The 13828-nt window shown below is 45.7% G+C and overlaps 1 protein-coding gene across 6 annotated transcripts in view; it reads left to right on the top strand.

Moving 5' to 3' along the window:
- The window catches only part of IRF2 (interferon regulatory factor 2), a 37902-nt gene that overhangs the window by 13756 nt on the left and 10318 nt on the right, over positions 1–13828 (top strand). For all 6 annotated transcript variants that reach the window (XM_035111721.2, XM_060278741.1, XM_060278744.1 and 3 more), the window contains 3 exons: positions 10085–10177; positions 12656–12755; positions 13457–13633. In XM_035111721.2, coding sequence (XP_034967612.2) covers positions 10085–10177; positions 12656–12755; positions 13457–13633 — 370 coding nt within the window. The remainder of the gene's footprint in view (positions 1–10084; positions 10178–12655; positions 12756–13456; positions 13634–13828) is intronic.

Raw genomic sequence — 13828 nt, 5'->3', positions numbered from 1 at the left:
TGTCAACTAGAGTCAGCTGTCTAAACTAGGATATTGGCCAGGCAAAATCAAATGGGGAACATTAAGCAGGAGTAAGTGGATGGGTGGGAATCTTGTGATACAACGGCTCTAACCTTTAAATGGAACTCAAGAGAAGAACTGGTAAAAGGCTTGTTGGCCGCCAAATTTCTGTTCGTATACTGCAGGGCAGATTAGGTTTCATGAATCCAGCACGATTGCAGGCAATGACAGAGAAAACTGGGCTGGCCCTGTAGTCTGGCAAGGATTGGGGCCCACTTAAAAGTAGCTTATGGAAATCTTCTCCAAGAGGAAGTGGGGTTTTCCCTGCTTGGGGTTGAGGAACAGAGAGCTTATCTGCTTCATTTGATTCCTGTGAAGGAAACTCTTGTGTGGCAGAGCTCTTTACAGAACAACACCTGCCTGTTCAGGGAGAGAGGATACTACAGATTAATACAGAAACACTGCATTGTGTAAACTGTTCCTTCTTTGAATAAGCTGCTGCTTCTGCCCTGACAGCGATTCATGTTACTGGGATGCTGAAGAATTTGCTGCCACAGTCATGGGTGTGAGTTCTTACCATGAAGCTACGGAGGGCTTTCGTTGCACACGGCTTTCCATGGAAATGTGTTCACAGGGGCAATAGAGGCATGTGGCTTGGAATCCTTTTGCAGTGCAAGAACCTGATATAAGTATGTGCTAGTATGCTCCGCCAATTAGCTTAAAGCAGTGATGGCCAAACTTGGCCCTCCAGCTGTTTTGGGACTACAGCTCCCATCATCCCCAGTTAACAGGACCAGTGGTCAGGGGTGATGGGAATTGTAGTCCCAAAACACCTGGAGGGCCAAGTTTGGCCATCACTGGCTTAGAGTGTGGTACCAGTCCCACAAATGCCACTCACCCTTGCTTTAAAGGCCCTGATCTGGCCTAGTATATCTTCTACCAATTGTGACTCTTACACCCTAGCATAGTTTTACAGTTTGCCCATCTACCTGAATATATCAGGTACTTTAAGGTAAGGGCATATGCCCTGAAAATGACTAAAAAACTTAGAGGCTAACTCATAAGATGGCAAAACTTGCTGCGTTATCATGGAGGGTGGCTATAGATATAGATATAGATAGATGTCGTTACTGCAGTGTTCCTACTTAAAACATTTTTCCAGCTGCTGACAGAAATTGAAACTAACGTAAGCGAAATACCAGGTCCAGTTTCATTTCTAATTTCTTCTCTACACCAGTTTCAATTTCTGTGTTGTTTCCATTTCTGACAACATGCTCAGCCCCAGAAGTTGCACTTTCTGTATGTCATAAGGGTTGCTAGCCAGCAAAGTTGACCTTAAGGTTTACTTGAATTGTTCAGAGCAGCTTGAGGAAAACCTTATGGGTGCCACAGGGATAGAGCAATTCCAGATATAAAATCGGTCCCAACTGATTTTACGGTCTTTTATAGCACATGAATGGGCACAGATCTGCTAGAAGGTAATATCCTTTCTCCAACTTATAATATCTATCCAACATCAAATGCTCTCCTGCAGGAAAGTAGTTTGCGAAGCAGCAGCTGCACCCCACAAGACTGATCCTCCCACTATTGAGTGGAGACAAGGATCCTCTGTGGGGCAGGGCCTCTGGCAGGGAGGAGAGTCGTGTCTTGGGCCTGCCTTCTGCCAGAAAGATGCTGGTGCCTGTTAGGTAGGACTTGGCCTTTTTCACACATTGCCTGCTCCTCCTCCTTCCTGCCCGATGCCCAACTCCCTAACAGCCACATGTTGCTCAAGGCCGATCCAACTTGACTTCCAGCGATAACATGTCTGGGTACTATAGCCAGGCGATATATCAGTAAATTGTCTGAAACCTGTATGGCATTCAGTTCTCAATACCGGTTTCAGACATTTTGAGCTGGCAATACGTTGTGGTGGCCGGGGAGCCGCAATGTATTCCCAGTCCAAATTGCCTGTAGACAGCAAAGGTGCAGGCAGGCAAGCAGATGGAGCCTGCCTGCGCCTTTGAGGAAGCCCCCTGACCCTCCAGCTCACGTGAGCCGGAACAGTATGGGAGCTCACTCAGCTGAGGGGAGGGGAGAAAGAAGCAGTTGAGATGCATTCCAGACATTGTGATATATCAGCATATCGTGGCAGTTAGCTGCTGATATATCATCATGTTGAAAATCAGATATCGCCCAGCCCTGGTGTGTACCCATCCTGCCCAAGGCCCTCCAAATATGCCCACTTTGGCTTGAGCCTCGACCCAAGCCAGTGCACACCCCTAATACTGTATACGTTTTTTAAATGAGCATAGCACTTGCTCTGTCTGGCAAAGTATGCTCAGGTCCAGAAAAGCTTCCAGTTTTTAAGGTACTCCAGCATGACTTTATGCTGCAATGCAGCTATCCTCTTGCCATTTGATTCTGCTGATTTGTACAAATAATCTTTATGCTGGAGCAAGACTTTCTGAAGCATGGACTGTGTGGGTGTTGCTTTGTAGAGATTAGAAGAAGTAAACGTGATACTTAGGTTTTGCCATATAGATATGCTCCGTTTAGGAGAAGAACTATCTCAGACCGTACAATTGCGAACAATTTATTTTAGAGCCACACTCCCTTATGTGCTTATATATGTGTCCTCTGTTGTTTCATTCATGTGCTTTGTTTGTTTGGTGAAGTTTGTTTGCTAAGTCATTGGAGGAAAGGCTCCAGTGTAAACTGCAGATTGGACGAGATACGTAAGGTAATGGAGGTCTGTTTTCATACTGTATTCTGTAGGGTGTGGTGTGTGGTTGTCAGAGGAATTTTTGCGGGTGATTGATGGGTGCGTCAAGGTCCACTGGCTATTGACTGATGCATTAATTGGGCAGGCTGTTGGCACTTTGCCACTTGCTTTCGTTGAGCGTGCAGACGATTGGTGGCTTTGTCGATGTGTGTGCGATTGGCTGTGAGTGAAGAAAAAAAAAAGCTCAACAAGTCTGGGTAACCCCCCCCCCCCTCCAAAAAAAAAAAGCTCAGCAACTGTGGGCAATTCCCCCCCCCCAAAAAAGCTCAACCACTCTGGGCAATCTCCCCTCATTTTGAGTCCCCAAAAAGTCCCCGTCTTATACACGGGGGCATGTTACACATGGAAAAATACAGTACATAGTACATGTGTGCCACTTGAGGAACCAGGCACCAGCCTCACTATGGCGTAGAAGACATCTGAATGCTTTGGGACCTGTAGGGAAAACAGTTGGGAGATCTACGTGGGCAAAAGAATCTAATCCAGGGGTCGGCAAACTATGGGCCCCGGGCCGGATCAGGTCTGCCAGGGTTCTAAATCCAGCCCACCTGGCCATTTAAGAACCTGCCGCAAAGCCGAGACTCCCGCCAACTGTGATGGGACGAAGAGGTCGAGCAGCAGTGACTCTGCCAATCAAATGCCACACCTGGCTTACCTCATCGTGGCACAGGGATGTCTCTGCCAATCAAACGCTGCGCCGTGCTAAGGTAAACCAGGTGCGGCGTTTGATTGGCAGAGACTGCGCCGCGCTGAGGTAAACAAGGCACGGCGTTTGATTGGCAGGAACGCCGCCTCTCAGCCTCTTCCTCCCTCCGCTGCCGCCCTGGTGCTCCTGTGGCTGCTGCTGCTCTGCCTCCCCATGAGGGGGGCAGCGGTGGCATTCCTGGAGGACAGCCAGCCCTGGCTAGGGCTTAGTGGGGCTGCCACCGCCCCACTCCCATTGGCAGCCGACGTAGTAGTGGAGGGCGATGAGGCTGGCGGTGAAGTGGCCCAGGCGGCGGCCTTCACATCCAGGGAGCAGGAGGACGAAGGGGCGGAAACGCCCGCACGGGGCGGCAGCTGTAGGTGAGGCACCAGCTTCTGCAGCTCCTGGCTTCTGAGGCAGCCAGCTCCCGTGAGCACGCCAGCCCACTCTCCCGTCTGGCCCCCGACAGTGTCTGAGGGACAGTGAACTGACCCCCTGTTTAAAAAGTTTGAGGACCCCTGATCTAGTCCGTTATTACCATTTTTATAGTCTTGCTTCCTCCAAGGTTCAGGGTAAAGGTAAAGGGACCCCTGACCATTAGGTCCAGTCGTGACCGACTCTGGGGTTGCGGCGCTCATCTCGCATTATTGGCTGAGGGAGCCAGCGTATAGCTTCCAGGTCATGTGGCCAACATGACAAAGCCGCTTCTGGCGAACCAGAGCAGCACACGGAAACACCGTTTACCTTCCCGCTGTAGCGGTACCTATTTATCTACCTGCACTTTGAGGTGCTTTCGAACTGCTAGGTTGGCAGGAGCTGGGACCGAGCAACGGGAGCTCACCCCGTCGCAGGGATTTGAACTGCTGACTTTCTGATCGGCAAGCTCTAGGCTCTGTGGTTTAACCCACAGCGCCAAGGCTCAGGGTATCATACATCAAATCTTCCCTCCACCTGTCAGTGAAATAGGTACTCTGCATGGAAAAATGGTGCCCCAGGGATAGTACTGGAGTGTGTTCCTGCATACTAGGACCTCCCAAACTCTTCTTCAGCAGTTCTGTCCCACACGATCCTTTAAAACAAAATAATGGTCCATGGATTTGAGGCAGGGAAATCGTGTCTTGAGGTCTACGTTCTCCAAGGCCAGTTTTCCCCACCCTTGGCTCTTTGGGCCTGTGTAAATGAGTCTCCACAGTTTGAGGGGTTGCTTGGGCTTGAGGGTGGAGAGAACTTGACCAGTCCGGTGGCACCACCCAAAAAGATCCAGTGCAAACTCTTGGCTTTGGTAGGGATCTTCCCAGCATGCGTAGAGGGGCTGCAGTGACTGTCCCCAGAGCCAGGCACCCGGGTCAGAGTAAGTTAGATACATGGGCATCTTTTTGTTAAAAAAAAAACTGTGTGGGACTGAGCTGTAGCCTGATAGCACCTCAATTGCTTGCAAGATGGCTAAATCAGAGCTAGTTGTTTGAAATGCAGCAGCAGCAGCAGCAGCAGCATCTCACCTTTGCCTTTATGTTTTGTTTGTTTGGCCAGGGTTTCAGAGGATAGCTTTATGCTCAGCACAGATCTTTTGAGCTTGGCCTCCTCCCTTCCTGAACATAACTATATCTTCTGCCCACCACACCATCTGTTCTGGGGGTGAATGTGCAGAGATGCTTGCACATTGTCAGGTACATGCCATGATAAGGAATCTTGCCAAAGCATAGAGAAGGTGGTGACCGCAGTGCTGTGCCACAGCTGATAGGCACCTGGGGAGAGGGACAGATCCAGCGCCTGCAAGATCCTGGAATTTGGCGGAGGTTACAGTATCTAACACAAGGGCTTTCTCTTCTTTGTGGGGATGCAATGGCGGCAGCAATGCCATTGTGGCACAGGGTTTACATTGGCACTCTTGAGGTCTTTCCTTTGTGGCCTCTGAATCCAACCACCCACTGGTCCCTTGGTCATAAGGATGGTTGCCATTCTCTCCCTTGAAAAGTATCTAGTACTGAATGAGGGATTTAGAAGAACTATCCTCTTTCCCGCTTTCTCTTTATGCCCTATCTGTTTTTCAAAGCTCAGATTAATTCTAAAGGATCTGACTTTTTTTAAAAAAAACCTCGGACCACCTGGGAAAGCAACATTTGTATGCACTCGGTGTGTCTTTCAGTTGTGTGGGGCTGATCCAGGGTAGGAGGGGGTTAAGCACCCACAACACTTGTTCAAAAATCCAGATGTGCCCAGAGTCCTAAAAATGTTGATGATCTCTGGCTTACTTTAAAGCTCATAGAAGGCTAGTCTGTTTTGTTCACTTACGTCAGCACGTTGTTTATTTTGTAACAAGAATTCTGCCATGAAGGTGAACCCTTTATGGAGGGATATAGTGTGCCAAAAGGCTTTTGTATATAATCCCAGGTTGCTTCCTTCATTCAACAGGAAGAATCTGAATGGCTCCTGGCTGTAGAGGATAACGATTGCATCTATTTCTTTCTTTACACAACTCACTTAATCCCCTTGCTAATATATTTGCATGTACTGTATGCAGTGGCGGAGAGCAGACACGCTGCCCCCAGGGACGTGGTGTGCGTTCTGGGGCCGGAGCACGCATTCTGGACATAGCTGCCAAGTATCCCGTATCCGCCGGGAAAACCCCTTTTTTCTCACCATTTCCCGGCGGTCTCCCGTTTGGCGAAAAATCCCAGCATTGTCCCTTAAATTCGCTTCTTCCCGGCGGCCATTTTTCTAGTGCCGCTTCGCCCTTCTATGGGCACCAGAAAATGGCGGCGCCGGCGCCGGAAGTTGCGTGACGCGACTTCCGGTGGCGCTTCGCCCTTCTATGGGCATCAGAAAATGGCGGCGCCGGCGCCGAAAGTCGCTTTTACGTGTTTCCGGTCATGTGCGGAAGCGACTGCCGGCGCCGGCGCCGCCATTTTCTGGTGCCCATAGAAGGGCGAAGCGCCACCGGAAGTTGCGTCACGCAACTTCCGGTCATGCGCACGCTGCCGATCCCGGATCTTTACGATCCGGACTTGGCAGCTATGATTCTGGAGGTGGGCATTCTGGGGGCGGGCCATGCCGCACGCAGGGGTGGGAAGCTCGTTTGGGGGGGCGGGGCGGGCAGCCGCGGTGGCGCCCCTGGGATCGCGCTGCCCAGGGCGGGGCGCCCCACCCCACCCCACCCCTATCTTCCTACGCTACTGACTGTATGCAGGCTGTTTCTCAAGTTACAGGTATACTGTCCTAAAGGTGCTTGAAAAAGCAATGGATGCTTGAGTATAAAGGACCCGTCTCAAATTGTAGAGCCTCTAAACTCCAGTATGGCTTCTTGCCACTGAGCAGTTCCTCTGCATGACGTAGGGCTGGGCAATATATTTATATATTGTCCAAAATCTGTCTGAAGTCCATATCGTGAGATTGGTTTAATAATTTTTGACCTGGTAATATAGTGCAAATCATTGTGCGTGCGTGCATGTGCGCGCTATGCCAAAATCACAATGTGGGGAAAACAGTGAAACCAGTCAATGGGTCTCTTGTTTCCTGCAGCCCCTGTTAACTCTGCCAGCTCAGCTCTCCCCTGCTTCATGCAGGGGGCAACAAATCTAAAGAACAGGTGCTGATTACGATGCAGGAAAAACTGTGAAGCCAGCCAGTGCCTCTACATCAGGCATAGGCAACCTTGGCTCTCCAGATGTTTTGGAACTATAACTCCCATGATGCCTAGCTAACAGGGCCACTGGTCAGGGATCATGGGAGTTGTAGTTCCAAAACATCTGGAGAGCCAAGGTTGCCTATGCCTGCTCTACATAGTTCCATCCTTATTTCAGAAATCATGATATATTGGTATATTGTGATGTTTAGCTGATGATATATCATGATGTTGAAAACTAGATATCGCCCAGCCTTGTATGAGGTATGCTGCTCAAAGACTGTAGTCAGGTGCTTCTTGATTGGCTCAATAATACTAACAAATCTTGCTACGGTATAGGAGGCTAACACGCTGCTGCCAGTTAAAAGGGGCAGTCCTATTTCTTCCCAGTGTAGGGCACCTTTCCACACACATCATAGCATGGTGTTGAACTTTTGGGGTCCTACTCTTTCTTTTTTTGTGTTTGTACACTAGCCACAGTTGCTGAGGTTGCATGTAACCCTAAACAATGGTCAAGCCTGAGCAGGAAAGACCTGCTGCAAGCCTCACCACCTTGCATTTATATGTTGATAGGTGGTTGGTTTTCATATAATTAATGTCGTGAGTGAGATTCTGAATGACCATTCTGATCTGTGTCTTCATTTGATTTATGGAGACAGAAAATTATCTCTCCGCACCACCTTGCCTTCTCCATGGCAGCACAAATGGGAGAAAATGCCAGAGTGATAGGGGAAGGGGTTGGTAGTAAATGCTGGAAACAAGATGGCTTGTGGTGAAGTTTGGAGACTGGAAGTAAGTGCAGGTGAAGCTCCGGCTTCTTGTTGCCTTCTCCAAAGCAAAGAGTTTGTTGGAGGCTGCTGATGAATGAAACTGCGAAGGCCTAGGCAATTACATAGTCATTTACGTCAAGTGAGGACATGCTTCAGACTTGTAGGTTCTGCTGTTAGGTTTTTTTTACTAGCTCCCTGAGATCTATCAACCAGAGCCAGGTGCAAAAGACATACACTTGAAATTAAAGAATGCTGAGCCCAGGAATTAGTTTTAATTAGCCAAACTTCAACGGAGCTCACTGTTTGTCCTCACAAAACCACTCCTGGTTAACTCCCCTCCCTCAATCTAGGTATCTTTCATTTTAGCAGTATAATTTGGGAGTGGGGACTTTCTTTGTTGTCGCCATAATCAAGAGTCAGAAATCCTTGCTGATCTACTTCATGCAGATCTCTACCAGTAGATCCCACTTTCTGAGAACCTCTGCTTTCCATTGTTGACCAACAATTATATTGACTGGGTTTTAATTCCTGACATATGATTTGCATACTCTATAATCAAAATAAATGTCTACTGAAAAAAAGATTAAGAGTATTCTAACTGTCAGAGAGAAAGATCTTCCTTCTCTTAGGCAAATGAAGCAGTTAATTTCTCAATGTCCCGTACCTGCACAATGATTTTTCCCTCTTCGTTATTTTCCTCCCCACAATTTCAAATGATGTTTGATGGATTTTTTTTTTTGTAGCAGCTGTGGTACTAATTTCTTGTGGATATCAAGCCCCTCTAGAAACCATCAGGATTTGGTCATAGATAACAGTTATATCTATATATAGGGAAATGTTTTAATAATTGCTTAAGTTCCATCTTTGAGTAAGCAAAGAAAGCACATTTGATTTCTTTTCGAAAGGTTTTTCTGGCTCCTTCAATCCCACCTACCTACCCAAATCCCACCTGTATTTGTTGATCAGGCCTGAATTCACTTCTATATTTAGCCATGATCTCTCCAGTACAGCATACCATCCTGCTTTCTTACAGTATGACTTACTACCCATTTAGAGGCAGAACACATTCCTAATTCATGAAATATGTGATGTCTAAAATTACATTGGCTTCATTTTACTGACGTATTACATTGCAGGTTCATCATTTATTCTATGGTATTACTTGCTCATCAGTCACTGTTACAGAATATGATATTGAATCCATGATTGCAGCCTTCCATAAAGTATAAAGCAAATAAAAATAGATGAGTGTATTTCATCAAAGTGTAAAGTGCACAACAACCTGATACTCCATGTTTACTGAGAAGTGAGTCCCATTGACTCATGCCGAGTTCTCAAATTAAGAGTGCATAGGATTACATGCTTGCTCAGAAATCGCCCTGAATTTAAAGCGACTCACAGCACGATCCAAGAACACAACGGGTTTTGTTTTGAGTAGACATGCAGAGGATTACAGGCAAAGTGTTATCAACTTCTGTTGGGAAAAGTTTAGCAGATGCTTAAGTCTTTCAATAAAACTTGTGAGACTCAAGAGGTACTTCATTTTTAAACTTCAGCGTAGGTACATGGTGTTGCAGTGAAAATAATCTCCAATGAACTGTTATAAAATACAATATAGTGTAGAACAATTGCTTGTAAGATAAATTGTTGGAAAGGTCTATCAAGAATGCCCTCCAAAGAAGTAAACTGTGATTATAGCCTTACAATGCAGTCCTAGAGATTGGTTCTCTTGAAGTCAGCAAAGTGGAAAGCCATGCATTGCTGACCATCTTGGGCCTGCGCTGTAGGCAGAGCCTTTGTTCCCAACTTTCATGTTGAATATTGCCATAAAGTTTATAGATCACTTTGTTGTTGTTGTTGTTGTTGTTGTTGTTGTTGTTGTTGTTGTTGCTGTTGTTGTTGTTGTTATCATCATCATCATTAATTCTGTTGGATGATAACAACAACAACAACGTAATAATAATGTGACTCCAAAGGAAGAAATTGAGAGTTCACTCTTAAGTGTGCTCCTAATTCTTTGCTTTAACTACATCTTGACGTTCAAAGTGAAGCTTTAACTTTTCTGGACTTGATGTCATATATGACATAGGAAAGGGGTGTGTGCGTGTCTTGTTGAAAACAACATGGCAGGCCAACCCGCAAGACCAAATTAGGTCCATGCACCAGAGTTTCCCTGCTACTGATGTAAAGGAAACACATCTGGCTTGTCAAATAATTGAGCTGTGCTTTCTCTTCTTGCAAAGGTAACAATGCCAGTGGAAAGAATGCGAATGCGGCCATGGCTGGAGGAACAAATTAATTCAAACAAAATACCGGGTTTGAAATGGCTAAACGAGGTAAGGCATGTCTGTGTTTTTAAACATCGTTATGGGCCCGTGAGGTGATACGAAAATAAGAATGCAAAGGAAGACACCAAATTAAAACCAAACCATTGCTTAAACAAAACAAAGGAATGGAATTAAAAATCCCATCAAAAGCCAGGTGAAATAAAACATGGTTCTAGCCTGCATGAATCTAAGCAAAGGGAAAACCAACCTGATCAATAAAGTAGACAGTTGATACATGGCACATTCATAATGCCACAGAGTGATTTGATACTAGAGGAATTAGTCCAGCATTAGCATTCATCAAACACTAATTTGAGTGTAACCAAAATTAGAATGAGTGTAACCAAAAAAGTATGGTTTGCTGCAGGGTGGATTTGATTCAAATTGAATCGATTTAAATCACTAGTCAGCAAGACTTGATTTAAATCACTAGTCATTAAGACTTGATTTAAATCATTATTATTTTTTGCAGAAAGACCCTCTCTTGCTGTTATAATCTTAATATTTACAACCAGATGAAAGTTTCATTTTTGGAATAATAAATTTTCAGAGTAGTTTTTACAGTTATATCAAAAATTACTGATTTGGTTATACTATTAGAAATACATAGACAGATAATTATGAAATTATTGTGAGGATTAATAAGTTAACTCTTTATATTTGGACAGCTTTCTGCTGTACTTTATCGGAAGGGGAAAAATAATCATTAGTAACAATTTATTTAACTAAAACAATAACATAGCATATGTATCCATGTTTGTTTACTGATGAAGTTAAACATTTTTTTTTTAATCGGCAAGCCCTAGGCTCTGTGGTTTAACCCACAGCGCCACCCGCATCCCTAAGACTAAGTTTTAGCACACATGAAAAACTTAAAACGAATCTTTATTTCTTGATGCTTTGGACTATAATATAACTTAGATAGAAAATTATCTTTAGAAATATTTTTCCTCCAAAAGCATTTTATTTTAAAAATCCGATTTACTGTAAATCAAAAAAATCTGATTTAAATAAAAGAAAATCTTTTTTAAAAATAATACTAATAATAATTGATTTTTATCCACCCTGGTTTGCTGTAAACCAAGAAGTAAATAATTATGTGGCATGTGCAAGTGAAAAGGAGTGAGCATGTTAGGACAGGGCTCGATGCCATTTGACAGACATCTCCAATGTGTCAATCGCACGATGGATTTTTGTCAGTAATGACCTGCCACCCTCTCCCATGGCCACCAGGCGCCCTCAGCATGCGCTCAGCCGCAGCCGGAGCGACTGAAGCTCCGCTTAGCCAGGCTTGCTCACCGCTGCCACAGCAAGTGCTCTGTATGGCGCTGGCGCCGCCTCCGCCTCACAGCTGCCTCAAGCATCCCGCTCCGGTCAGTGGCTTTGCCCAACACCCAGTCAGCTGGCCGGCCCGGAAAGACGTGAGGCTTGCTTCTGCCCCCTGCAAGCCACAGCCCGGAGGCAGGAAGGCGAAGACAAGGTGTGCGGGCTCCGCATGGACTGCGGGAGCCACGGGAAGGGTGGTGTGTGTGAGAGAGAATGACGTCCCCCCTCCTTCTCCCTCCTCCCACTGGTTCCCGTGGAAAGAAAACGCCCTCTCCCTCTTAGTTCTGCATGGATGCTCAACTTTCCCCACCTTTCCAGCTCCAGCCTAGCTGCATTTACTCGAAAGTAAGTTGCTGCCCCCCCTCCCCACGGAGCTCTTCCTCTGGTAAAGGGGGAGTTTGGACATTTTGGGGCATGTTGGCTTCCCACGTGCATCAAAGGCCCTGGGAGGTGGCTGGTGCGGGGGTAATAATTTGTTATTATTTTTATCATCATCATCACCACAATTTATTATTTATACCCTGCCCATCTGGCTGGGTTTCCCCAGCCAAATATAATATGTTTAAGTTGAAGAATGACAATGGGAGGGTGTGGTAGATCACTGCTAGTTTTTGATATTGGATAGTAGAATGCAGCCTAATGGCAGTTGGACATGCCTGCCATATGACATGTGAAGCAATCCATACTTTGGTTTCTATATTCATGGTTTTCTGTGAAATGTTACAGCCTGCCTTATTCTATGAACTCTGAGCCAGTTTTACTCATTTTCCAAATGTACATTTCTGTTCCCAGGGGGTTCACACTCTTAAGCAATTCAAGTACTGTAATCAAAAGGCTTAGGATAAGAGGCTAGTGAAATTAGAAATGTTTGCCTGAAATCACTGTAATGCACATCCAATAGTCCCTCAATTAGTTCACAGATTTAAGTCACAATGAGGCACCTGAATATTTTGCAGCATTTAGTAATTTTGCTTAATCTCAGTAAAATAAACAGCTTTGACTTTCATTCCATGCAGAACATTATTGAGCCAGAAAGTGGGAACGTAGTGGAAAATAGGTACATGTTGTACAAATGCTATTTGTTTTATAAAGCAAGAAAGTTTAAAGACTATCTGCATGTTGATAATTGCGGGTTGTTTCCTGTTTGTTTTTCTGTTCCAGGAAAAAATGATTTTTCAGATTCCTTGGATGCACGCAGCACGCCATGGGTGGGATGTTGAAAAAGATGCTCCTTTATTTAGGAACTGGGCTATTCACACAGGTAAGAAGAGCTCAGGTTTATTGGGGCAGGTTTATTGTGGGTGTTTTATCTCTTCTTTCAGCGTTGTAGTATTCCATTTTGTTTTTTCACTTTTTCACCCTTGCCCAGTGTCCCAGCTGTAGTGCAGTGAGCAGGTGGGGCTCTTGCAGCTACGAGGATATAGCTGCAGCTATTTAATCATCTGGGGAAAACAGATCCACACATGCATCCCTTTGCCTTTTCAGAACTGCCCCCTCCATTCCAGTGGTACCTCAGGTTACAAACGCTTCGGGTTACACGTTTTCAGGTTGCAGACCGCGGGAAACCCTGAAGTACCGGAAAGTGTTACTTCCGGGTTTCGCCACATGTGCAGAAGCGCTAAATCGCGTCGCACGTGCGCAGACGCAGCGCTACAGGTTACGAACACTGCTGGTTGCGGACGTGCCTCCGCCATTGATTATGCCTACAACCCGAGGTTCCACTGTATGTGGCAGGGTAATAATGTCTGTCAGAGGCGTCTCTGCCTAGCAGCTCGTTGCTGATTTGATGGGCCAAATGCAGAGAGGTTTGGCGTATACTTGAGCAAGCAGCTGCTGTGTGTGTCTTACAGGGTGTCCAGAACTTCTCGGTCTGATTGTAAGAGTCCCTGAATATGAAGGGTCCCTAAATTTATTAGCATAAGGTGTGTCATACCACGAATCCCATTTTTCTTTCTTTGTTAGGGAAGTTCCAGCCAGGAGTCGATAAACCAGACCCAAAGACGTGGAAGGCAAACTTTCGATGTGCTATGAACTCCTTACCCGATATTGAAGAAGTCAAGGACAAAAGCATAAAGAAAGGAAATAATGCCTTCCGGGTATACCGGATGCTGCCGTTATCTGAGAGGCCTTCGAAGAAAGGTAAATGGGAGGAACATTGCAGATATTCTGGAGATTGAGAGAGCCATGCTGATAGTGGGGCTGCTTCCTACATTAGTCAGACTGACTCCTTTCTAGCAGGCACACTTGGTCTTTAACATCCCCACTAATAATAATAAATTGTGCAACATCTTCACTTCTGTGCCTCACAAAAAGAGCAAAACGTTAACAAATAAA

This window comes from Zootoca vivipara, chromosome 9 (assembly GCF_963506605.1).
Source record: "Zootoca vivipara chromosome 9, rZooViv1.1, whole genome shotgun sequence".
Classification (NCBI taxonomy): domain Eukaryota; kingdom Metazoa; phylum Chordata; class Lepidosauria; order Squamata; family Lacertidae; genus Zootoca; species Zootoca vivipara.
The sequence above is the reverse complement of the archived record's forward strand: the minus strand, read 5'-3'. Positions and strand labels throughout refer to the sequence as shown.